Source organism: Saccopteryx bilineata, chromosome 4 (genome assembly GCF_036850765.1).
Source record: "Saccopteryx bilineata isolate mSacBil1 chromosome 4, mSacBil1_pri_phased_curated, whole genome shotgun sequence".
Taxonomy (NCBI): Eukaryota; Metazoa; Chordata; class Mammalia; order Chiroptera; family Emballonuridae; genus Saccopteryx; species Saccopteryx bilineata.
The window spans coordinates 209,244,137-209,272,059 of NC_089493.1; the positions used below are offsets into that span (position 1 = coordinate 209,244,137).

The 27,923-nt window shown below is 39.5% G+C and overlaps 1 protein-coding gene across 3 annotated transcripts in view; it reads left to right on the top strand.

Moving 5' to 3' along the window:
- The window catches only part of XRCC4 (X-ray repair cross complementing 4), a 385,456-nt gene that overhangs the window by 213,082 nt on the left and 144,451 nt on the right, over positions 1–27,923 (top strand). For 2 of the 3 annotated variants that reach the window (XM_066273726.1, XM_066273727.1), the window contains exon 7: positions 13,784–13,922. In XM_066273726.1, the coding sequence (XP_066129823.1) occupies positions 13,784–13,922 (139 nt within the window). Of the gene's footprint in view, positions 1–13,783; positions 13,923–15,319; positions 16,202–27,923 lie in introns of those variants that run through there. The other variant, XM_066273728.1, reaches the window with a different exon arrangement.

The window sequence follows — 27,923 nt, forward strand, 5'->3', positions numbered from 1 at the left end:
TCTAGACAAGAGATTTTGAAAGTACTGGATACAGAGAGTTATCAGACAGATTTAATAACTTTTTAGGGGGTACTTATTGGATATGAACAGTGAAGTTTTGGAATTAAAAAGATTTCCAGTTTGGCTCTTGACAAGCCGTGGGACTAGTGGCCTCAGGAAGGGTTTTACTGAGACTTCTCATTACTAAGACACCATGCTGAAAGTGGGAAGTTAACACATTGCTAACAATGATCACTAACAATGATTTTGAAACATGATAAACTTTATATACGTAAGGGCTAATGTAAAGAGTAAACATTCATGACAAATTATAATTTCCGAAAGGTTATTGTTTTCATCAGAACAATGCTTAAATTTTTCTCTTGTTTGTCTGATTTTGAGTATTATGACATAAAAATATATAAAATAATTGTTTTAAAATTAGAAACTTTACGAGGTTTTATTGGAAAATATCCATAAACACTATGAAATTGTAATATAAAGAAAAACATGTGTATGTTTGGAAATGATAATTCTAACGAAAAACATTTTCACTTGGGTAAGGCATTTAACTCAATATTAACTTAAAAGTGTTTCAAAATGATCTGAAAGTGTATTTAGCTTTTCTTACCAATATCAGGTGACACAATCATCTTTGAAAAGCATAATAACTTAAATTATAGAATTAAGACTTTTATACTAGAAGTAATTATTTGGCCTAACTTTTTTACACCTTTTTATAAACTAAAAGAAAAACCTTCACAGAAATGGTACATTATTTGCTCATAGTCATTAGAAAGTGATTAACAAAGTCAGGTGTAAGATACTTCTGTAGTATTAATTCAACATAAACATTATCTTAGTTCCCTGAATCTTTTCTTTATAAAGGTTTTATATTTTATTTCTATCCAATTTTTAAATTTGTGCTAGTTCAATGAAATCCTAAGCTCTATAGAAAGTCTAGGTTTTATTAAAAGTTGACCAAAATCAGAGAGAATGAAAATTTTAAAAACCTTTAAATCTCTTTGAAGAAAACATTTAAAAAGTCTTAAGTTGACAGAAGACCATACTTTTGACTCATGTACAACAGTAAAAGCTTTATGTTGGCTCCAAACATTTTATGACGTTGGTGACGGGCAGAGACCCTTTCATAAAGCTGGTGAAAGCTGGAAAATTGTAGTTTTGTTTTCCAAAATCTGTTAACCATTAAAACTTCTTTCTAGTGTTTATTAGTTTTAACTATAAAAATGATGTAAATTGGAGGCTAATTTTTCTCTTTCATAAACTGCTTTTCTCGACTAATATTTTTCTTTTATTGTTAACTGGACTGGCACTAGCAAGTATAGTAAGTTAACCAATAGTGTAGTACATATTTAACATTGATTCAAAATAACTTTTAAGAAGTTATTTATTATTAACTCTTGCAGCATTTGAGAATTTGTATCAGTTAATTAACTAACATTTATTCCAGAAACACTGCATGCAGAGATTGTGCTAGTCAGTCTTATACTACAGCAAATAGAACCAAGTCAGCCTGTACCTTTATGGAGCTTATAAATATTACATAAATTATTACAAGTGTGAGGAAATTATCTAAGAAGGTGATGGGGCCATATAAAGGACTACCCAAAAAGGTAATTGTATAGCTTCAATTCAGATATATGTTTTTTTTTGTTTTGTTTTGTTTTTTAATAAATTTTTATTAATGGTAATGGGATGACATTAATAAATCAGGGTACATATATTCAAAGAAAACATGTCTAGGTTATTTTGTCATTAAATTATGTTGCGTACCCCTCGCCCAAAGTCAGATTGTCCTCCGCCACCCTCTATCTAGTTCTCTGTGCCCCTCCCCCTCCCCCTAACTCTCTCCCTCCCTCCCTCCCATGTCCTCCCTCCCCCCACCCCTGGTAACCACCACACTCTTGTCCATGTCTCTTAGTCTCATTTTTATGTTCCCCCAATGTATGGAATCATGTAGTTCTTGTTTTTTTCTGATTTACTTATTTCACTCCTTATAATGTTATCAAGATCCCACCATTTTGCTGTAAATGATCTGATGTCATCATTTCTTATGGCTGAGTAGTATTCCATAGTGTATATGTGCCACATCTTCTTTATCCAGTCTTCTATTGAAGGGCTTTTTGGTTGTTTCCATGTCTTGGCCACTGTGAACAGTGCTGCAATGAACATGGGGCTACATGTGTCTTCACGTATCAATGTTTCTGAGGTTTTGGGGTATATACCCAGTAGAGGGATTGCTGGGTCATAAGGTAGTTCTATTTTCAGTTTTTTGAGGAACCACCATACTTTCCTCCATAATGGTTGTAAGATATGTTGAGTTCTCTCTGAAACATCCTTAAACTCTACTTTGAAACCCAGACTTTTTCTTTTTTTTTTTTTTTTTTTTTTTTTTAGTTAATAGTCCATGTTTATTTAAAGAGTAAATACAATCTTTCTGACAATAAGGGAGATGAGAAGCATCAGTTCTTTGTTGCAGTTCTTGAGTTGTTCATTGATTGCTTTCTCATATGTGCCTTGACTGGGGGCAGCAGGGAGGCTACAGCAGAGCAAATGACCCCTTATTCAAGCCAGCACCGTTGGGCTCAAACCAGCAACCATGGAGTCATGTCTATGATCTTGCGCTCAAGCCAGCAACCCTGCACTCAAGCTGATGAGCCTGTGCTCAAGCCAGATGAACCCATACTCAAGCCGGCGATCTTGGGGTTTTGAACCTGGATCATCTGTGTCCCAGTCCGATGCTCCATCCACTGCGCCACCACCTGGTCAGGCCGGTTAAAATATAATTTTTATGAAATTACCCAACATACTTCATCAGGGCAATGGAAATTGTGTTTTCTCTTTCATAGACATATTCAAAATTTGACCCAGAATTTACTTTGCAACTATTCTTATTTTTTGTAATATAATTGTGAATAGAATTCTACTCTTTTTAATATTTTTTCCCTTTGGCTTTTTCACACAGTCCCCTAACATCTTTATCTGACAACCATCAATCTGTTCTCTGTCTATGAGTCTGTTTCTGTTCTGTTTATTCATTTAGTTTGTTCTTTAGATTCCATGTACAGGTGAAATCATATGGTATTTGTTTTTCTCTGACTGACTTATTTCACTGAGCATAATACCCTTTAGGTTCATATATGCTGTTGCAAATGGTAAGATTTCATTCTTTTTTTTTTAAGATTTCATTCTTTTTATGGCCTAGTAATATTCCATTATATATATATGTATGACAGCATTTTATGTTCTCATCTATTGATGGGCACTTGGGTTGCTTCTATATCTTGGCTATTGTAAGTAATACTACCATGAACATATATTATTTTAAATTAGTGTTTTATGAAACCATGTATTTTCTTGTCGGTTTGCTCAGAGTGAGCTAATCTTTTAATTTTCTCTTTTGGGAAATCTATGTCACAGCCATCTGATACTGATGATTATGCTTTTAAAAGCCATATCCACACAAGAAGAAAAACAATATAAAAAATCAAATTATAGTTAGTGTTTGATAATGAAAAAGAAAAACTGAAGCTTCACAGAATAATTTGGAAATAAATAGTAAGAGATTAGAAAGCTTTGTGTACCGTAGAACCTCCAAATTAATTCCTTTACAATTGCTTGTGTGAATTAGACTTTCTTGAAAATAGTGTGTTCTTCTGCACTACTCAGTTATAAACTTTTTGAACACATGTTGGTGGTGTCTTTTGAATAGTGCCTGACATATAGAATATACTCAATAAATATTTGTTGCATAAGTGGGAGAATGATAGCATCCTTAATATAATGGAATTCATGTGATACTAAAAATTTTAATTAAAAAATAAGATTCTTTTGTAGGTATAGAATAATAACTTAATATATTCAACTTATTTTTTTCTTAATGCTGTACCTCTGAATTCTGTACTTTATCTTTAGTGGCCCATCCTGCCTCTGATATTGAGAATATTGGCTTTCCAATGACCTCTTAGGTCACCCCCCAGTGTCAGTAGGTATTTGTCAGTAAGTCTGACTTCCAACTGTGCTACGAAAGGAGCCTGACTTTTGGAAAAGTGTATGTACATGGATACACACACCCTTTTAAGTGTTCAGTGCAATTTAATTATTGGTTTATTTGGTGATTGCTGATTAGTATGTTAGACTATTAACCTTTTGTATAAAATGGTCATCTGTTGTTATTCAGATTAGATAGTGAAAATTTGGTGGCAATTTATTACAGATTTGGAAAAGGGCTAGTTGATGAATGGTGAGGGAAAATATTGTTTGCTTGTTTGGTCAGATTAGAAATTTACTACCTTTAGATAGGGCACTTCAAGATACTGTATCTTGAAGTATGATGCTACCAACCTTATCTCAGCTTCTTTTCTGGGTTATCTTTTTACCTGTCAATAAGACAAACTGCAGAGACACAGGATAGTTTGAGTCATTGGTTGGTTGGTTTTCCTGGTGAAAGAAACAGTAAGTTTTATTTTATGAAGTTTCAGATTTACTTCAAGTAATATGTTAAGGTTTGGACTTTTTCTTTATCCCTCTATATTTTATACCTTTTGAAATAAAATAAAATAAAATGATTTATTGATTATAAACACTTAATAAATATTTGTAAAGTGGATAAATGAATAAAATAGCGAAAAATAGTCATAGCCAATTAGATACTCTATATATATATATATATATATTTTTTTTTTTTTTGTATTTTTCTGAAGCTGGAAACGGGAGAGACAGTCAGACAGACTCCCGCATGCGCCCGACCGGGATCCACCCGGCACGCCCACCAGGGGGCAATGCTCTGCCCACCAGGGGGCGATGCTCTGCCCCTCCAGGGCATCGCTCTGTTGTGACCAGAGCAACTCTAGCGCCTGGGGCGGAGGCCAAGGAGCCATCCCCAGTGCCCGGGCCATCTTTGCTCCAATGGAGCCTCGGCTGCGGGAGGGGAAGAGAGAGACAGAGAGGAAGGAGAGGGGGAGGGGTGGAGAAGCAGATGGGTGCTTCTCCTGTGTGCCCTGGCCGGGAATCGAACCCGGGACTTCTGCATGCCAGGCCAACGCTCTACCACTGAGCCAACCGGCCAGGGCTGATACTCTATATTCTTAACAGATGATAGTTCTGTAACAATTAGTTTATTTTGAATTTGAAATACCATAAATATATCTTTTTAATTATTATTTTATTTTTATGTCTCTAAGAAGTTATAGAAGATAGTCTAAAAGATCTTCAAATTCTAAATGGATCTCAGTTTAAATTTAAGGACACACATACTGTTAATAATACTCTAATGCTGATACCAAATATTTCTGATATTGTGATTTATAAAACAGTTTATTTTCTCTCATTTCATCATGTCAGAAATCATAGTTAACATAGATTTCTCAGCTGAGGACCTTAAAGAAAACCTGTAATATGTCTAAGGTAAACAGTAGAATTATGCACCTCATCCAGAAGTCCATAGGTAGTTAAGTTTTGATTTGAAAATACAGTTCAAGTCTTTATATTTCTTTTTTTTTTTCTCTTTGTATTTTTCTGAAGCTGGAAACGGGGAGAGACAGTCAGACAGACTCCCGCATGCGCCCGACCGGGATCCACCCAGCACGCCCACCAGGGGCTATGCCCTGCCCCCCAAGGGGTGATGCTCTGCCCCTCTGGGGCGTTGCTCTGCTGCAACCAGAGCCACTCTAGCGCCTGGCGCAGAGGCCAAGGAGCCATCCCCAGCGCCCGGGCCATCTTTGCTCCAATGGAGCCTTGGCTGCGAGAGGAGAAGAGAGAGACAGAGAGGAAGGAGGGGGGTGGTGGAGAAGCAGATGGGAGCTTCTCCTATGTGCCCTGGCCAGGAATCAAACCCGGGTCCCCCGCACGCCAGGCCAACGCTCTACCGCTGAGTCAACCGGCCAGGGCCACGTCTTTATATTTCTTATGTATAACACTATTGGGTAATATGTTAGGAACATAGCAAACTATAAAACATGGCCTCTGGCCTTAGCGTATTTATCATCTAATTGGAGAAACAGAAACTATACATAATAAGAATAACACAAGATAGTGTGTGTAAAATGAGTGGTTCGAACTGCAAAGAAAGGAGAGCTTGCTGTGGATGGGAGCCGCTCGGGTTCCTGAAGTGACTGACATGAGCTGTACTGGGAGGGAGCACACAGTTGAGCTTGTAGAGGCCTGGAAAACATTCAAGGCAAAAAGTAAGGACGAAAGAGGAAGATGTAGGAACCCTGGAGCCCTTGGAATTAATTTACATACTATGATAAAAGATTTGTGGGAGGTGTGATCAGAGCGGCAGGTGAGTCACATACTAGAGGGATTTGAACGCAAGGCTAGGATCTCTGGACTTTAGTTTATAAGACATGGGAACCACTGAAGGTTTTTTGTTTGGAATGGCCTTCTGCAAACAGCACACATTTACTTCTTCATAGCCAAGAGACCTTAAGATCAGAGAGTCTTTTATTCAATAATCTAACATAAGAGCTTAGTAGCCATTACCATGAATAGCATGCCTCGGGACATTAATTTTTTTGTTTTGCGCAGGTGCTGGAGTTAGGTTTTGTTTGGGGTGGGGGTAGAATGAAGTGTGGCAGTCTGTGTCAGAGTTATATAGCTGTGTGTGCAGCTCTATATCATATGAAGAGGGGAAATACCTAAACAAGAGACAATAATGAGCCCCTGATAAAACACATTTTAAAACAAAATATGTTTTCAAAAATACTGAGATTTAAGGGTTCAATGGTCAGAGACTTAACTTTACAAGGTAGTTGAACCCATGGGATTTATGCAGATCACCTGCGCTTTAGATGACAGTGTCGATTGTTTCCTCTGGTTATGGAGAGGACTCAGGGAGCCAGCAGCCTGCCCCACCATGTGTGAGCTCCTGCCTCCAAGCTCCTGCCGTCCTTCTGTCAGACAGGAACAAGTGTGGATTTCTGTGGAGCATCCTTTACCAATAACAAGGCTCCAGTAAAGAATCCCCATTTTCTAGATTCAGTGAACCTAATGATAACTTGAAATTCATCCAACAGCTCTGCCAATAAGTATGTCAGCTGTAGTAAACTTACTACAATCGTTTTTCTTTTTTTGTTTGTTTGTTTTCTTTATTCAAAAATGTTGGAAATGGTGCAAGAAACACTGTCATGATAGTGATTGATAAATATTGAAAACTGAGAATTCTGGAGGTAGAGACTCAGAAAATGATTCCTTAGTCAAAATCAAGTTTATACACTTTTGCCTGGATTTGAAAACTTCCCAGCTATTTATTTATTTATTTAGTGACAGAGACAGAGAGAAGGAAAGATAGGGACAGACAGACAGGAAGGGAGAGATGAGAAGCATCAATTCTTTGTTGCAGAACCTTAGTTGTTCATTTATTGCTTTCTCATATGTGCCTTGACCGGGGGGCTACAGCAGAGCGAGTGACCCCTTGCTCAAGCCAGTGACCTTGTGTCCAAGCTGGTGAGCCCTTCACTCAAGCCAGATGAGCTCGTGCTCAAGCTGGCCACGTTGAGGTTTCAAACCTGGGCCCTCTGTGTTCCAGTCCAACGCTCTATCCACTTCCCATTTACGTAACATATCTCTCTTTCTTCTTTTTAGCTTTTTTCCCTTCCCTGCTGCCCGTTCTTATCCATTCATTTCCTGCATGTTTCTCTCCCATGAATACTACTCTAACCAGGTTACATTCCTTCTGATTACCCTTTGAACATTTCCTTTTCTTCCAACTCTACTCAAGTTCTTCATATCTCAAATGAGTATGTATAAGCTTAATTAAAATGAATTGATTTTTATACTCATTATCTCCTTTTTCATGTAGAGAACTGATACTTTTGGAATTTATTAGAAATTTTAAATTTCCATTTTTGTGATGTTTTGCTTATTGCCAGTTAGCCATTTTCTCCCTCAACCACGTCCTCAGGTTCGTGACATAGGAAACCTTAATGTCCTAGTCAAAGAGAACAATAATGTAGCAAATTAGGCTTACATGTGAAAATAGAAAGCACCAAGTCTTACATAATATTGTACCCAATAAAATAATTTTGATTCAAACTCTGAAAAAAAGTGGGATGCAGGACTTGAAAATGAAAGCTTTAATTGTTGCCCTTAAAAATATGTCAGGTTGTGAATAATACAGACATTCTGGGTGTCCCATGTTTGACTTGCTGTAGATGGGAGTCAGATCTCTTCTGTTGTGGATAAAACCGCTTTGCTTCTTTTGAGACTCACAGTCATTGTTGAAGGTATCCAATGTCAGAATAGACATAAAACATCAAACACTGAGACCAAATGGAATGAGAGGACCAAACTTTAGCACAAATGGAGGCTAGAGGTAGGATGGCCTCAAATTTGAGGGCTGCTTAAAATGAGAGCTTTAATACTTAAGTACCCAGTGTTGGAATAGCACCTCTTTTTCCTGGTTTCTGGCATTGCAGAGGAGAGGAAAGGGTAGGATGGAGCATTTTCCCTTTTATTGAAGATTATATAAATGTTATAAAAACTTCATTTTAAGTGAACATATAAATTAAGAGACTATTTTACAACTTGAGATTACATGTATGTAATAAACTGAAGGGAAGACTGTATTCCAGGATGCAAACAAACCAAAAAAGATATACTCAGTTTCAACAGTAGTTTGCTTCTATACTAACCCTTTTTCCTCATAACAGTGGCAGCAACACTTGAACATGGAAGCTTGATCAGGAGAATGGGGAGAACAAACTGCTGTTAACTGACCTGAAATTTGGTTACATATAACTCTTGTTTCTTTGTGATAAATAATGGTAAAAGACAAGAAATTTGAAATGTGGGGGTAATGATGATAAATTATCAGATTGTTTTCCTATGAATACAGTTATCAACTAAATACTTACTAGTAAATAAGCAAAAAATAATTCACGAACCTACCCTGTGAGCTTAAAGAAATTCCAGTTGTCTGTCCTTTTAGGTGTTCCAGTCACTTCGTCATATAAAATGTTTACTTTGGCAAATATAAAGGTTCCCAACGCAGGAGTGATGGTTCCTCCTGGCACCAGGCAACCACAGTTGCCCAGAGTTCACAACTGGACACAGAACCATGTTAATATTTAGCACAGTGCACCATCTCTCATATTGCAAAGACCTCGGGGGGTTCCTATTCCCTGCCTATTCATAAAAGCACAGAGGTGATCTCTAAAATATTTTAGCCAATCTGTAAATCTAGAAGGCTGTAATTTCACTCATGAGAGCCCATAAGCAATATTTGTCATGCTTGTCTTCCTGTCATGTGTTCACTAAGAGATAGACATGTCTTTGTCACTTAGTATACTAATTAACAAATTACCAACTATTGATTAGCTATAGATTGCAAAAGTGCCTCTACTATCCTCTTTAAGAGTATGGAAATTATTAGAATCCAAACAAACTGTTTCTGGTCTATACATGCTAACGACACCTGGATTATAGCTCACCCTAACATACATATTCTTTTTAGGGGTGTGAGTGGGGACAGGAAACATCAACTCTCATAGTAGTTGTTTTTTATATGTGCCTTGATTGGGCAAGCCCAGGGTTTTGAGCCAGTGACCTCAGCATTCAATGTCAACTCCTTATCCACTGTGCCACCACAGGCCAGGCCTAACATTCACATTTAAAGGCATTGTGTTTTAAAGTAAATTGTAGATGTTATAACAAATAATATAACCATATGACATATAGAACATCCTTTTAGGTGCCAATGTCTAAGTCATTATTTAGAGTTTTAAAATGAGTAGCAGAAGTTTTTGGTGACTTTTAAAAAAAATTTTTACTATACATTTTTTAAATTTTTTCAATTAAACTTTTTTTTAATTACTATACATTATAATTTAAAATTAATATTCTTTCCTTTTAGATGTTTAACATGTCATTAAATGTGACCTTTCTCTTTTTTTTTTTTTTTTACTGAGACAGAGAAAGTCAGAGAGAGGGACAGATAGGGACAGACAGGAACAGAGAGAGATGAGAAGCATCAGTCATCAGTTTTTCATTGTGACGCCTTAGTTGTTCATTGATTGCTTTCTCATATGTGCCTTGACCATGGGCCTACAGCAGACCGAGTAACCCCTTGCTCAAGCCAGTGACCTTGGGTCCAAGGTGGTGAGCTTTTACTCAAACCAGATGAGCCTGCGCTAAAGCTGGTGACCTCGGGGTCTCAAACCTGGGTCCTCCGCATCCCAGTCCAATGCTCTATGCACTGTGCCACTGCCTGGTCAGATGACCTTTCTCCATTTTTCAAGTCTACAGTTGAAAGGTCCTCTAACTCAGACATAGACATTTTTGTTAGTTTTGTTCATAGATAAGCCTGCACTCTGTTGATTGCTTATGACTGAGTAAACAAATCCTAGATGAGAGAGGACTAAGAATTCAGTGAACCAGACATTTCTTCCTTAGTTACCTCCTAGTTTAATTAAAATAAGGAAATCATTCAGCTTGAATATGGTCAGATAAACACCCTTTTTATTTTTATTTTTTTAATTTATTTTTTTTTGCATTTTTCTGAAGCTGGAAACGGGGAGAGACAGACTCCCACATGAGCCCGACCGGGATCCACCCAGCACGCCCACCAGCGGGTGACGCTCTGCCCACCAGGGGGTGATGCTCTGCCCCTCCGGAGCATCGCTCTGTCGCGACCAGAGCCACTCTAGCACCTGGGGCACAGGCCAAGGAGCCATCCCCAGCACCCGGGCCATCCTTGCTCCAATGGATCCTCGGCTGCGGGAGGGGAAGAGAGAGACAGAGAGGAAGGAGAGGGAGAGGGGTGGAGAAGCAGATGGGCGCTTCTCCTGTGTGCCCTGGCCGGGAATCGAACCTGGGACCCCTGAACGCCAGGCCGATGCTCTACCACTGAGCCAACCGGCCAGGGCTAAACACCCTTTTTAAACTTACCCTTCTCAGCCCTGGCTAGTTGTCTCTGGTAGAGTGTCGGCTGTGCATGTAGATGTCCCGGCTTCAACTTCCGGTCAGGGCATACAGCGGAAGTGACCATCTGCTTCTCCACCCTTCCCTCTCTCGCGTCTCACTTTCTTCCCCTCCCACAGCCAAGGCTCCATTGGTTTGAGCATCGGCTCTGGGTGCTGAGGATGGCTTGTTGGTCTGAGCATCAACCTCAAGCAATAAAAATCCCTTGGTTAATTCCAGCATTGGCCCCAGATGGGGTTGCTGGGTGGATCCCAATTGAGGTGCATGTAGGAGTCTGTCTCACTATCTCCCCTCCTCTCACCTTAAAATGATTATGCTTCTCTATCCCCAATACATTTTTAGGGGTAATTAGAAACAGTGTACAAGAAGTACAGTGGAACTTACATGTTCTAATTACTTAAACAACTTTGGAAAGTAAAATATGCTTTGATGAGCATTCAATTAATATTTGATCAAAGACTAATTTATCCACTATGGAGAAACATTTTTTAATTGGCATATGATAAAATAAAAACACAGGTTGTTATGATTTGGGCAAGTTAACTAACTTGGTTTCCTAATAAGTAAAGGTAGTAATAGTAAATACTTCACCAAGTTAAAGATTAATAAGATAATACATGTAAAATCCATAGCAAAGTATCCAGCATATATGTTCTCAGAAATGGAATATATTTTAATAAAAAAAGAAAAAGAAGCGTTTCAAGAGTTTCAACAGTGTCAGAGTGATCTCAGTTCACTCAGAAGCATGAACAGCAGAGCGAGAGCTCAAAGCACAGTTTTTTCCTCCAGAGTGTGTTAAGTGTGTGCCTGAACAGCTCTCCTGCGGAATTGTGTGCTGAGACCACCAGGCGCACAGCAGGAAGAAGTTAGGATTTGAGCAGACCACATAAAATCTTTCCAGGTTCAGGTTGTTTTAGTTCTCTAGTTACAGTTCTAATAAAAATATTAACTCTTTAGCAACATTTGCACCCAGCACCGCAGTCAGCACCCTGTATCACACTTACTCTTCAATGGGGATAGAAATTATGAAATGCACTTGATTCCAATAGTTTCATCAAAATTAAATATCTAGCCCTGGCCGTTGGCTCAGTGGTAGAGCATTGGCCTGGCGTGCAGGAGTCCCGGGTTCGATTCCCGGCCAGGGCACACAGGAGAAGCACCCATCTGCTTCTCCACCCCTCCCCCTCTCCTTCCTCTCTGTCTCTCTCTTCCCCTCCCGCAGCCAAGGCTCCATTGGAGCAAAGTTGGCCTAGGCGCTGAGGATGGCTCTGAGGCCTCTGCCTCAGGCACTAGAATGGCTTTGTTGCAACAGGGCGATGCCGCAGATGGGCAGAGCATTGCCCCCTGGTGGGCATGCCGGGTGGATACCGGTTGGGTGCATGCGGGAGTCTGTCTGACTGCCTCCCCATTTCCAACTTCAGAAAAAATACAAAAAAAAAAAATTAAATATCTAAATCAAGATCAGGGAAAAATGTCTCTACAGTTTGTTCAGCTGTAACTGCAGCTTTAGCAGAGAGCTGAACTTTGGAAAAGTTCACCAGACCAGCTCCTAGTTGTGCTAAAGGAATGGCCATGTACAAAGATTTTTAGCCCTCATCTTCATTTTTGTGGGCCCTTATATAATATATTGCTAAGACTTTCTCTTTAATTGTGATGAAAGCTTATCCCTGAACACTTTAACACATTAACATGCTAGAAAAAAAAATCATATATCATATGAACTAGGAGGACATCCAAAGTCCAAATCATATTCATAATGTTTATTATTTACCAGTAGCAAAGGAGCTGTTTTCTTTTATAAAAGTATGTATTATAGCGGATTAGACTGTGTATTGGAAGAAAGAATTCTAAGTTTCCCTAAAGCTCTTTGTAACTAAGCTGTTTTTATAAGAGAATAAAGAATATAAATCAAGCATGTTTCTATTGTTGTATCTGTTTATGTACAGCAAAGAATTTTAGACAATTTAATGATTTAGCTACACTAGAGACATCCATTAATATTATCTTACATTTTTCTTGTGCTCAATCCTCATAGATAGAAAGTCTCATTCCTGCTTATAATTGCTGTTTAGTATCAATTTGATTTGTTATTCCTGCAGCATTAATTTTCTATCTGAACACCTTTTAGAGGTGCCTCTGAGACATTTCTGTCTAGTTCTAGCACTGAGAGATCAAACTGCCTCTGATACATTTAGGAAGGTGGGTGCCCAAGATAGGCAAAGACAATTTTGGTCAAATTATCCCATGTATTCAATATACTTTATGTTTTATATTGGTATTAAAGTATTACATACTATCTAACTGGCTTACTTCAAGGCTACATGATTTTTTCAAAAATAATTTTGCTATTTTTTTTAATTCAGTGAGAGAAGGGGAGGCAGAGACAGACTCCCGCATGCGCCCTGACCAGGATCCACCTGGCATACCCACCAGGGGGCGATGCTCTGCCCATTTGGTGTGTTGCTTCATTGCTCAGCCACAGAGCTCTTCTTAGCACCTGAGGTAGAGGCCATGGAGCCATCCTCAGTGCCCTGAGCCAACTTGCTCCAATCGAGGCATGGCTGCAGGAGGGGAAGAGAGAGCGACAGAGAGAGAGAGAGAGAGAAAAAGAAACAAGTGGGGGAGGGGTAGAGAAGCAGATGGGCAATTCTCCTGTGTGCCCTGACCAGGAATTGAACCTGGGACTTCTACACAGGAGCCCAATGCTCTACCACTGAGCCAACTGGCCAGGGCCTAATTTTACTATCTTTATTTGTGTCGCTTTGTATCAGTGCTAAAGCAGCAAACTGATACTTTACTCACAAATTATATGCATAATTTTGTTGGATCACATTTTTATATCATTTTATTTTACCTACTTTAGGAAAAGATGATTCCATCATTTCAAGTCCTGATGTCACTGATATTGCACCAAGTAGAAAGAGGAAGCAAAGGATGCAGAAAAATCTCGGAACAGGACCTAAAATGGCTACTCAGGAATGTCAGCTTCAAGAAAAGGAAAAGTAAGTCATCTTATTCTTTGTCAAATAGAGATAATATTACAAAATCTATAAAATCTTAAAAATTATATTTTTATTTCTGAATTTAAGGTTATTATTAAAGAATAAAAATTATTATTTTGGAAATTGTAAAATGTTTCAATCCATATATTTTCCCTGGCATTCAGTTAATTTCTGTTAATATTTAAAACAGAAGTGCCAAAAATATGAGTACAGTTTTTTCTTTTGGTTTTTAGAAATGGCATATAAGATACTAAAAATATTATAATCCAGTTTATGTTCAATAAAGTGGTTTAGAACTTACATATTTTATTTTTATAGTTCACTCATTAGTTCTTACCATCCTTCCTTTGATCTGCATCCCAATATAGTCAGGGTGAATTGAGAAATTGAGTTAATAAACATTTCACTGCAGCAAAACAGTCATCTATAATGAATGTTATCAGTTGAATCAAAAAAATGTACAAATCATTTGTATGTTTGGATATATGTTATATATGTCTGAAAATTTCTTTTTCTTTAAACTTTTCATTAATGTGGCAAATGGTCATTGAACAATAGTCATATGACAGATGATATTACAGACCAGTGATTTTCAAAGTGTGGAATGAGGACCCCTGGGCCTTCCTGAGGCATCTGGGGTGATCTGAAGGTATCTCTTCTTCAATTCAATACCTGTGTGAGGCCAGATTTTATTAATGTAGTTCAGGTAAAATAACATCACATGTGATTGAGTGCAGACTCTAATAAGAATCCAATGGTTTCTATTCAAGCCAGCCAACAAGCAGATTAGTAAAAGTGTAAAACATTTTCCTTAATAAATAATGATTTTTTATATGGAATGCATTATTTGTGTTATTATATTTGGATTTGTTTTTGGTTTTAAGTGAACTAATAAAGCTTTTAAATTTTTCTCAGTTTTAATTTTGAATATGACAAATATAGTCTCTATATAAACAAAATTTCTTGAAGTCCTCAAAAACTTAAAAGTATAAAGGAGTCCTAGAGTAAAAAGTTTTAGAATTCTGTTATACACGATGAAAATGCCAAGTTAGTCCCTGGCTGGTGTCACAGTGGATAGAGCTCCTTTCAGAGCATCGAGGTTGCAGGTTCAGGTTCATCCCATGGTTGCCTCTGGATCCTGGGGCCTTCAGTTCGACCCTGAGGTCACTGGTTCCAGCCCCAGTCAGGGCATATATAAGAAGCAATCTATGACACAACTAAGTGAAACAACTAGTTGATGCTTCTCTCTCACTTCCTTTTTCTTTCAAAAAAAAAATTAAAAATACCAAGACAGGCACATGCCCCAGGAAACTAACAGGAGGGAGGTTTTGAGTTTCTTACATAAAAATAAGAATTTTACAGTTAATACTGGAATTGTTTTGTCTCTTTATCATTAGGTTTTTATTCTCTCTGCAATTGGCCTGATCTACTAGTACTGGAATATGTCATCAGTATAATGGTGGTTCGCTTATGTCTTCAGACAATACATATGGAAACCCAGTGTGGGCTGCTACTCTTAATTGGCTTGTATATATTATGTAAATTTATTCATTAGCTCATTACACCCCCTCCTGATTTATAGAGTTCACAGTATTTATTGTATTATCTCTTAAATAATGAATGAAAAATATATCCAATTTGCAAACATTACTGTAAGCAAACTCCTATAGGTTAATATGAGGAAAATAAAATTACAATTTGAAATATTCAGATAACTTCGTATTTCGTTCCGTCAAATTGTAAGTAAATAAGTAATGAGTATCAGGAATGTGCCAGGGATAGTGTTGGCTGCTGCAGATTCAGAAGAACAGAAAGGTACACATAGCCTCTGTCCTCAAGGAATTTTGGTCTAATTGTTTTGTCTGATGAAGATTTCAGGGTCTGGGTGAAGAATAAAATAATATATTTGTTTTATGTTGGAGAGCTGCATCTTAAATCTTTCTTCCTTATGTGAAAACTAAATATAAGGTTTTGAGATTACTAACATTTTCTGAATACATATATTGCTTAAACAGGTTTTTTATATACCTGGTACAATGATGAAAAAAGTTTAGATCCAAATCAAAGACTAAATACTTTATGTAGACTTTTTACTAAAGGCAGTGTGTTTGCTTCTACTAACATGTATGCGATATTGTGTTCATTTTATTTTCCATGGTTAGATAACCATGCCAATATTTATTTTGTCTACTATACTTAAAAGTTGATATAAACTCTATTACCTTTTTGAATTGCCTGCTAATTATATTATTGTGGACCTTTTGTTCTCATACTGATGATTAAGCTTTATTTTGTTTTTTTTTTTAATAAATAAATTTTTATTAATTTTAATCGGTGGCATCAATAAATCAGGGTACATATATTCAAAGAAAATATGTCCAGGTTATCTTGTCATTCAATTATGTTATATACCCATCACCCAAAGTCAGATTGTCCTCCATCACCTTCTATCTAGTTTTCTTTGTGACCCTCCCCCCCCCCCTGTAACCACCACACTCTTGTCCATGTCTCTTAGTCTCGTTTTTATGCGCCACCAATGTATGGAATCATGCAGTTCTTGGTTTTTTATGATTTACTTATTTCACTCTGTATAATGTTATTAAGATCCCACCATTTTGTTGTAAATGATCCGATGTCATCTTTTCTTATGGCTGAGTAGTATATCATAGTGTATATGTGCCACATCTTCTTTATCCAGTCTTCTATTTTTTTTACATTGATTAAAGCCTTTAAGCAAACTCTTGGCCAATACAGCAAGAATCCATAAAATATTAGTGTCCTTAACATGTTCACCAAGTCCAAGTTGGCACCAACACCATGCCAAATCCCTAAAAATGAAACCTAACCCCAGTTCAGTCCATTAGGAGCTGTCACAAGAAGCAGGAGTCCAGGAAAAGTCCTCATCCAGGAAAAGTCCACATGGCACTGGAATTGTTGTCGCAATTCTATACTTTGTAGCTCACGTCCAAGTCCCAATGACCACTGCTTCTAGCTGGTAATGATTCAGGTAGACTGGAAAAGCCATTGCAGCATGTGTGGATATGGAGCTTCTGTTCTCCTCTGCCTAGAGAGAGGAGACCAGGTTGCTTTTCCCTGGAGCTCTGCGACTGTGGCTTGGTAAAGAGAACCTTGGGATACACTAAGCTGGGTGGCAAAAGTAGATTCATAATAGAAGTTGGCAAAAGGGGGAAAGAGAGCTCTAAATTAGAAGTAGGTCTCAGCCTGAAATATGAATGGAGCATTGAAGTAGGAGGAATAAAGGAAACACTATATATTAAACAAAGCAGCAGAAAATAGGACTATCAACACCCACAACAGAGGTCTTTGAGGGAAGAATAAAAAACCTGACTATTCAGGCAAAACATAGTTAAGTGGCCCTTGTGCAAATGAGATCAGTTTACCTGCTTCTTGGAAGAAATACCCTAGGCTCATCCACAGTGTCGTAGATGGGGCCGACAGCCCTGGTCACCTTCAACCTTCCGTGGCAAACCCCAGCATTCTGGGCAAGGTTAGGTCATAAGTGGCTGGAGCAGGGCTGGAAGAGACTGAACCCTCCCTTAGAGGAGCGAGGGGGAAGCCTCCCTTTGAGTGTCCCTTTTTCCTCACAGCAGAGGCATGTAAGCCTGGCAGGCTTTAGCTCAATGACCTTGCTTTCCAGTATTGAAGCAGGACCCAGATGGAATCCTATGAGACCCCTTTGGGATGTTGGAGCCTTTAAGGGCATATCCTAAAAGCTGGTAGTTCACCTGATCTCTATTGGGCTTTTTCTGCCCCTCAGTACCTTAAAAACCATGCTCAAAAGATCTCGCTGAGGGGTTTGAGGATCCCCATCCACCTATATAAACCTTTTCTGTATATCTCGAGCTATTTGGAAAAAGACAAAACAGTGTTATTAGCTGGATCAAATAAAAGAAGGTAGAAGTTTGCAGGAGAAAAAAGATTTGGCGTCTCCTGTTCAAAAGAAATTTAAATTTTTTAAAGTAAAAAGCATGATATTGTAGATCATAGGAGTTCCAGGATATGACTCCCCCCTTTTAAATTTTTTTAAATTGACCTTAAAATATTTTCTGGGTACACTTTAATAATACCTTGACTTTAAAGATTGTAAGAAATACCCATAATTCGAGAAGTTTGACAAAATACAGTAAATGCTTTTGCTACATATGCAGGAGCATTGTCAGTTTAACCAGTTTAGGAAGTCCAATAATAGAAAAATGCATACAGACAATGAGCTGTAACATGCTTAGCAGCCTCTCCTGTTCTGACAGAGGTTACTATAAATCCAGAATAGGTATCCACTGTAACGTGGACATAGAACTGTTTGCCAAATGAAGATATATGAGTAACATCCATTAGCCAAAGTTGTCCTGGTAGGAGTCCTTGAGGGTTAACTCTAAATGAAGGGACAGATTGTAGTATAGGACCCTTTGGACAGGATTTACCAATCTGCTGTGCTGCTTCTCGAGAAAGTTGAAACTGTTTACACAGGGCTGCAGCGATCTGGTGATGAATAGTATGAGACTGAATTGCTTGATCTGTCATGGTTGCTCCAAATAATTTTCTTTTGGGTAGCTTGATCAACAAGGGCATTCCCTTGTGCTAAAGCTCCAGGGAGCATGGAGTGAGCTCGAGTATATGCTATAAACATGGAGCTCTGTGTTGACATACAAGTAAGTCTTTGAAGAAGAAGAAACTGCTGAAATAGTTAATCTGCAGTTGTCCCTAAGTCATCAGTCTTTATAGTGGAAAAAACCATAAGTATTTGCTGTCTTTATATATATTAAAGGAGGAATATGGCAAATGCTGAAAAGCCATGATAATGGCATATAATTCTAGTCTTTGACCTGATTTTAAGTTGACTGTTTCAGTATAATGTTGTCCATTGATTTGGAAAAGCGATTTGCCATTTAGTGGAAGTTTCCCAGAGCCATTGTTGTTGATCCTTTGAAAAAAGGAACAACAATAATTTTGAGGCTCAAAACCTATAAGCTGTAAGGGTCGCCTATGCCCCTTGATAACCCAGGAGGCAACAAGATCAAAATATGGAAGTGTATTCCATGGGCTATTAGATGGTTCAATGAGCCCAAGGTGCAGCTGCGCTTATACCAATTGAGCAGCTGCCCTAAGATTCTCCTGAGAAAAGGGCCATTGATCTACCCATACAGGATTATCTGATTTCCAAGTAATTGGGTCTGCACAATGCATTATTGGGGTAGCAGAAGCTACCAAGGCCCCTATGCTAAATTTTGATATCCTAATCCACACCTTCTGGTATTGGGTGACATTTGTATGGGGGTGAGAATTCCTCGCTGTTCTTTCTCTAGTCCCTTAGTAGGCAAAAATCCCAGATCAAGCATCTGAGTTCTCACTAAACCAGGGGTCTCCAAACTATGGCCCACGGGCCACATGCGGCCCCTTGAGGCCATTTATCCGGCCTCCACCGCACTTCCGGAAGGGGCACCTCTTTCATTGGTGGTCAGTGAGAGGAGCATAGTTCCCATTGAAATACTGGTCAGTTTGTTGATTTAAATTTACTTGTTCTTTATTTTAAATATTGTATTTATTCCCGTTTTGTTTTTTTACTTTAAAATAAAACATGTGCAGTGTGCATAGGGATTTGTTCATAGTTTTTTTATAGTCTGGCCCTCCAGTGGTATCAGGGACAGTGAACTGGCCCCCTGTGTAAAAAGTTTGGGGACCCCTGCACTAAACCATTAGGACTGACAAGCAACGCTCCTGTATTTTTCAAAATATCTCTACCCCACAAATTAACTGGCCATTCAGGGAGCACATAAGGCTTAAAAAAATCCAGAATGACCTTCTTAATCTTCCAATGTAAAAAACTAGAACTTTGTTGAGGGAATTTACTCTGCCCTATACCTTGTAATTCTGTGGCTGCTGCATGACTGGGCCAGGAAGGAGGCCAGTGTAGCTTAGCAATAACAGATACATCAGCCCCAGTATCTAAAAGTCCTTTAAATTTATGCCAATGTATTGTTAGTTCCATTTCAGGGCATTCCTGACCTATTTTTTTAAAACCATTTGGCAAAATCAGAGGAGACAAATCACCAATTTTCTTGGGGGCCCTTTTGTAGAATGTGGCCTGAGAAGCAGAATCAACATCCTTATACTATTCTTCTAACTCTTGAATTAGCCGTGAAACAAATTCTTTTTTTTATTAATTTTAATGGGGTGACATTGATAAATCAGGGTACATATGTTCAGAAAAAACTTCTCTAGGTTATTTTGACATTTGATTATGCTACTTTCCCCTCACCCAAAGTCCAATTGTCTTCCGTCACCTTCTAACTGGTTTTCTTTGTGCCCCTCCCCTCCCCCACCCCCCTCCCTCTCCTTCCCCCCACTCTGTAACCCCCACACTCTTGTCCATGTCTCTAAGTCTCATTTTTATGTCCCACCTATGTACGAAACCATATAGTACTTAGTTTTTTCTGATTTACTTATTTCGCTCAGTATAATGTTACCAAGGTCCATGCATGTTGTTGTAAATGATCCGATGTCATCATTTTTTATGGCTGAGTAGTATTCCATATATGTACCAAAGCTTTTTAAACCACTTGTCCACTGACGGACACTTGGGCTGTTTCCAGATCTTTGCTATTGTGAACAATGCTGTCATAAACATGGGGGTGCATTTCTTCTTTACTAACAGTGCTATGGTGTTCTTGGGGTATATTCCTAACAGTGGTATAGTTGGGTCAAAAGGCCGTTTGATTTTTAATTGCTTGAGGAATCTCCATATTGTTTTTCACAGTGGCTGCACCAGTCTGCATTCCCATCAGCCGTGCAGGAGGGTTCCCTTTTCTCCACATCCTCGCCAGCACTTATGCTGTGTTGTTTTGTTGATGAGCGCCTTTCTGACTGGTGTGAGATAATATCTCATTATGGTTTTAATTTGCATTTCTCTAATGATTAGTGATGTTGAGCATTTTTTTATATGCCTATTGGCCATCTGTATGTTCTCTTTGGAGAAGTGTCTATTCATTTCTTTTACCCATTTTTGAATTGGATTGTTTGTCTTCCTGGTATTAAGTTTTACAAGTTCTTTATAAATTTTGGTTATTAACCTCTTATCAGATGCATTGTCAAATATATTCTCCCATTGTGTAGTTTGTCTTTTTATGCTGTTCTTATTGTCTTTAGCTGTGCAGAAGCTTTTTAGTTTGATAAAGTCTCATTTGTTTAACCTGTCTTTTATTTCACTTGCCTGTGGAGACAAATCAGGAAATATATTGCTGCGAGAGATGTCAGAGAGCTTACTGACTATGTTTTCTTCTAAGATGCTTATGGTTTTATGGCTTACATTTAAGTCTTTTATCCACTTTGAGTTGATTTGTGTGAATGGTTTAAGTTGGTGGTCTAGTTTCATTTTTTTGCAGGTAGCTGTCCAATTTTCCCAACCCTATTTGTTGAAAATGCTGTCTTTACTACAATGTATGCTCTTACCTCCTTTGTCAAATATCAGTTGTCCATAAAAGTATGGGTTTATTTCTGGGTTCTCATTTCTGATCCATTGATCTATATGCCTATTCTTATGCCAGTACCAGGCTATTTTGAGTACAATGGACTTATAATATAACTTGATATCCAGAAGTGTGATACCTCCCAGTTTATTCTTCCTTTTCAAGATTGCTGAGGCTATTCATGTTCTCTTCTGGTTCCATATAAATTTTTGGAATATGTGCTCTATATCTTTGAAGTAAGTCATTGGTCTTTTAATCAGTATTGTATTGAATTTATAAATTGCTTTGGTAATATAGACATTTTAATGATGTTTATTCTTCCTAACCATGAGCACGGTATATGCTTCCACATGTTTGTATCTTCCCTGATTTCTTTTATCAATGTTTTATAATTTTCCGAATACAAGTCTTTAATCTCCCTGGATAAATTTATTCCTAGTACTTGATTTTTTTTGGTTGCAATGGTAAAGGGGATTGATTCCTTAATTTCTCTTTCTGAGAGTTCATTGTTAGTGTATAAAAATGCCTCTGATTTCTGAGTATTAATTATATATCCTGCCACCTTGCTGAATTAATTTATCTGGTCCAGTAGTTTTTTGACTACGACTTTAGGGTTTTCTATATACAATATCATATCATCTGCAAATAATGATAGTTTTACTTCTTCTTTTCCAATTTGGATGCCTTTTTTTTTTTCTTGTCTGATTGCTCTGTCTAGGACTTCCAGAACTCTGATGAATAAGAGTGGTGACAGGGGGCACCCCTGCCTTGTTCCTGATCTTAAGGAGATTGCTTTTAATTTTTTTCATTAAGTATGATGTTGGCTGTGGGTTTGTCATAGATGGCCTTTATCATGTTGAAGTATGATCCCTGTATTCCCACTTTGCTGAGAGTTTTGATCATGAATGAGTGCAGGATTTTATCAAATGCTTTTTCTGCATGTATTGAAATTATCATGTGGTTTTTCTCGTTCCTTTTGTTTATGTGATGAATCACATTGATTGATTTGCGAATATTGTACCAGCCTTGCCTCCCCAAAATAAATCTCTCTTGATCATGGTGTATGATTTTTTTCATATATTGCTGGATCCGGTTTGCTAATATTTTGTTGAGGATTTTAGCATCTAAATTCATCAGGGATATTGACCTATAATTTTCTTTCTTTGTGTTATCTTTGCCTGGTTTTGGAATCAGAATTATACTCGCCTCATAAAAGGAGCTTGGAAGTCATCCTTACTCTTGAATTTTTTGAAATATCTTAAGAAGGATAGAGGTTAGTTCTTCTTTGTTTTTGTTTTTTTTAATTTTTTTTTTTTTTTTTTCATTTTTCTGAAGCTGGAAACAGGGAGAGACAGACAGACTCCCGCATGCGCCCGACCGGGATCCACCCGGCACGCCCACCAGGGGGCGACGCTCTGCCCACCAGGGGCGATGCTCTGCCCATCCTGGGCGTCGCCATGTTGCAACCCTCCTGGGTGTCGCCATATTGCGACCAGAGCCACTCTAGCGCCTGGGGCAGAGGTCACAGAGCCATCCCCAGCGCCCGGGCCATCTTTTGCTCCAATGGAGCCTTGGCTGCGGGAGGGGAAGAGAGAGACAGAGAGGAAAGCGCGGCGGAGGGGTGGAGAAGCAAATGGGCGCTTCTCCTATGTGCCCTGGCCAGGAATCGAACCCGGGTCCTCCGCACGCTAGGCCGACGCTCTACCGCTGAGCCAACCAGCCAGGGCTCTTCTTTGAATATTTGGTAGAATTCACTTGTGAAGCCATCAGGCCCAGGACTTTTCTTTTTGGGGAGTTTTTTCATAACTGTTTCAATCTCATTTGTTGTAATTGGTCTGTTTAGGTTTTCTGATTCTTCCAGATTAATTTTTGGAAGATTATATGTTTCAAGGAATTTGTTCATTTCTCTAGGTTGTCTATTTTTGGCATACAGTTCTTCATAGTATTTTCTTACAATATTTTGTATTTCTGTTGTGTCAGTTGTTATTACTCCACTCTCGTTTCTAATTTTATTTATTTGAGTCCTCTCTCTTTATTTCTTGGTGAGTTCTGTTAAAGGTTCATCGATCTTGTTTACCTTTTCAAAGAACCAGCTCCTGGTTTCACTGATCTTCTGTATTGTTTCTTTAGCCTCTATGTCATTTATTTCTGCTCTGATCTTTATTATTTCCTTCCTTGTACTAGCTCTGGGCTTTACTTGCTGTTCTTTTTCTAGTTTTTTTAATTAATTTATTTTTTTTGTATTTTTCTGAAACTGGAAAAGGAGAGAGACAGTCAGACAGACTCCCGCATGCGCCCAACCGGGATCCACCCGGCATGCCCACCGGGGGCGACGCTCTGCCTACCAGGGAACGATGCTCTGCCCCTCCGGGGCGTCGCTCTGTTGCAACCAGAGCCACTCTAGTGCCTGGCACAGAGGCCAAGGACCATCCCCAGTGCCCGGGCCATCTTTGCTCCAATGGAGCCTCGCTGCAGGAGGGGAAGAGAGAGAGAGAGGAAGGAGAGGGGGAGGGGTGGAGAAGCAGATGGGCGTTTCTTTTTTGTGCCCTGGCTGGGAATCGAACCTGGGACTTCTGCACGCCAGGCCGACGCTCTACCACTGAGCCAACCGGCCAGGGCCCTAGTTCTTTTAGATGTAGAGTCAAGTTGTTTATTTGAGCTTTTTCTAGCTTCTTGAGGTATGCCTGTAATGCTATGAACTTCCCTCTCAGGACTGCTTTTGCTATGTCCCATAAATTTTGAGTTTATGTATGCTGATTATCATTTGTTTCTAGGAATTTTTAATTTCTTCTTTGATCTCATTGTTTACCCATTCGTTATTTAATAACATGCTATTTAGTTTCCAAGTGTTTGAGTATTTTTCAGTTTTTCTGTTTTGGTTGATTTTTAATTTCATGCCATTGTGATCAGAGAAAGTGCTCGATATGATTTCAGTGTTCTTAAATTTGTGGATACCACTTTTGTGCCCTAACATGTGGTCTATTCTAGAGAATGTACCATAAGCACTTGAAAAGAATGTATATTCTGCAGTTTTAGGGTTAAATGTTCTGAAGATATCTATTAAATCGAGTTGATCTATAGTATGTCCTTTAAGACTGCTGTTTCTTTGTTAACTTTCTTTCTTGAGGATTTATCTAGTGATGTTAGGTGGGTATTGAAATTTTCTACTATTATAATATTGCTGTTGATCTCGCCCTTTAAATCCATCAAAGTCTGCTTTATATATTTAGGTGCTCCTATATTAGGTGTGGAGATATTTATAACGGTTATATCTTCCTGTTGGATTTCTCCCTTTATCATTATGTAGTGACCTTCTTTATCTCTAACTATATTCTTTGTTTTAAAGTCCATTTTGTCTGATATAAGTATTGCTACCCCAGCTTTTTTTTCATTTCCATTTATGTGAAATATTTTTTTCCATCTTTTTATCTTCAGTCTATGTGCATCTTTTGTTTTAAGGTGTGTCAGCATATGTATGGGTCCTCTTTTCTTATCCATGCAGCTACCCTATGTCTATTGATTAGATCATTTTATCTATTTACATTTAAGGTTATTATTGATATGTAATTTTTTATTGCCATTTTATTCTTTAAAATTGTATTCCTCTTTTGCTATATTCTTTTTCTCCTTGGTCTGTTTACAACAGGCCTCTTAAGATTTCTTGCAGCCTTGGTTTGGTTGTAGTGAATTCCTTGAGATTGTTTTTGTCTGGAAAGCTTTTTATTTCTCCTTCAATTTTAAATGATAGCCTTGCTGGATAAAATAATCTTGGTTGTAGGCTCTTGTTCTGCATTACTTTGAATATTTCTTGCCATTCCCTTCTGGCCTTAAGTGTTTCTGTTGAGAAGTTGGAAGTCATCCTTATGGGGGCTCCTTTTTAGGTGATAGTCTTTTTTTCTCTAGCAGCTTTTTTTTTTCTTCCTTTCCTGAAGCTAGAAACGGGGAGAGACAGCCAGACAGACTCTCGCATGCGCCCGACCAGGATCCACCTGGCATGCCCACCAGGGGCGAGGCTCTGCCCACCAGGGGGCGATGCTCTGCCCATCAGGGGGCGATGCTCTGCCCCTCCAGGGCGTTGCTCCGCCGCAACCAGAGCCACTCCAGTGCCTGGGGCAGAGGCCAAGGAGCCATCCCCAGCGCCCGGGCCATCCCTGCTCCAATGGAGCCTCAGCTGCGGGAGGGGAAGAGAGAGACAGAGAGGAAGGAGAGGGGGATGGAGAAGCAAATGGGCGCCTCTCCTATGGACCCTGGCCGGGAACTGAACCCGGGTCCCCCGTATGCCAGGCCAACACTCCACCGCTGAGCCAACCGGCCAGGGCCTCTCTAGCAGCTTTAATATTTTCTTTTTATCACTTAAATTTGGTATTTTAATTATGATGTGTCTTGGTGTTGATTTTTTTTGGGTTTCTCTTTAATGAAGTTCTCTGTGCTTCTTGAACATGTGAGATGTTTTCCTGCCTTAATTGAGGGAAGTTTTCAGCTATGATATGCTTGAACAAAGTCTCTATCCCTTGTTCTTTCTCTTCTTCTTCAGGAATCCCTATGATGCGGATGTTATTTCTCTTCATGAGAAATAACATATCAGAAATTTCTCATATCAGAGAGCTCTCTTAGAGTTTCCTCAGACTTTTGAGTGTCTTTTCTTTTTTCTGCTCTGCTTCCATGCCTTTATTTATCTTGTCCTCTAATTTGCTGATTCGATTCTCAGCTTCATCCATCCTGCTTTTAATTCCTTCCATTGTGTTCTTCATTTCTGATATTGTATTTGTCATTTCTGACTGATTCTTTTTTATTCTTTCAATGTCTGTTTTTTATATTTGCCATCTCTTTATTTAGGTGTTCGTAATGACCATCTATTGTTGTTCTAATATCTTTGAGCATCCTAACAATTGTTATTTTAAACTCTACATCTGGTAATTTGGTTATATCTGATTCATTCAGGTCCTTTTCTGGTGATTTCTCTTGATTCATTTGTGTTGCATTTCTCTGCCTTCTCATTTTCTCTGTGTAAAGCAGGGGTCCCCAAACTTTTTACACAGGGGGCCAGTTCACTGTCCTTCAGACCGTTGGAGGGCCAGACTATAAAGAAAACTATAAACAAATCCCTATGCACACTGCACAATCTTATTTTAAAGTAAAAAAAACAGAACGGGAACAAATACAATATTTTAAATAAAGAACAAGTAAATTTAAATCAACAAACTGACCAGTATTTCAATGGTAACTATGCTCCTCTCACTGACCACCAATGAAAGAGGTGCCCCTTCCGGAAGTGCGGTGGAGGCCGGATAAATGGCCTCAGGGGGCCGCATGCGGCCCGCGGGCCGTAGTTTGGGGACCCCTGGTGTGAAGGAATGTTTTGGCCACTGTAGTCCACTGGGTGTGGCCTCTGTTCTTTTTGTATGGTCTGTCTGCAGGCCCACCCCCCCTGCTGTTGCTGCATAGGGCGTTTGGGTAGGGGCGTTGCCGGTGCCTGCCCACTTGGACTATTGCTCTGGTTTCCGCCTTTCCTTCATGGGAGTGGCTGTGATCAAGTGCTTGGGTGTTCAAGCCTTGGGGGCCTTGGCCTTTGCCCTGCCCTGCCCCCGTGGGTGGCATTATGCTCTGCCCCGAGGTCAGGGGTGAGCACCTTTGCTCAGTTGCGGGTCTCCACCTGCCTCTGGGCTTTTGGCTCACCCTTGCAGGAGGATCCCGTTGGTGGGACGGCTGCAAGCCTTAGCTCCATAGGCCAGGTGGGACTACGTGCCCACGCTCAATAGCGGGACTCTGCCTTTTCTGGGTTTTTGGCTACATCCCCGCGGGAGGACCCGGCTCCCAAGTTAGGTCGCAAGCCTAGGTTCCACGGGCGGGGCAAGGCTGTGCTCCTGCTCCCTTGCTCAAGGGCTGTTCTCCACCCCTTCTGGGATTCCCGCCCTTCTTCCACAGGATGGATTGCAGGCTGCCTGCAGCTGGGCTTGGCTGCTTTTGCATGCCCCCTCCTCCCCAGCCAGGCAAGACTGAGCTCACACCTGGGCCCAGTGGTGGCCAGCTGGCTTCCGCCCTTGCCGACAGAACCGCGCTTCCATGTCCTGCCACTGCCCGCCCTCCGGTGAGCCCTCAGCCATGTGGGAGGGGGCGCTATAGCTCAGACCCTAACACTCACTATTGTAGTCTTGAAAGTTTCCTGCTTCTAAGTGACTCTGCTCTGAGTGCGGTGGGAGAGCTTGTTTGGCTGCTGTCCTGCTTCCCTTTGCTGGTATTGCTGCTTCCAGGGGAAATATTCACTTCAGATATGGGGAGTGACACTTCCCAGAGGTTAGGGTGGCTGTCTCCCAAAATGTTTCTCCCTGTGCCTGCTAGATTACATTCTCTTCCTGCTACTCTGGTCCTCTCCTCTCTCCCCATTCCCCGAAGCCCCAGGTGAGTGGTTGTGAGAGAGGTGTTCTGCGTGGTCCCTTTAAGAAGAATCCTGGGTCTGAGAAATCAGTCTCTCACAAACAGTATCCTGAGTTGTTTTCAGCTAAATACTGTCCATACA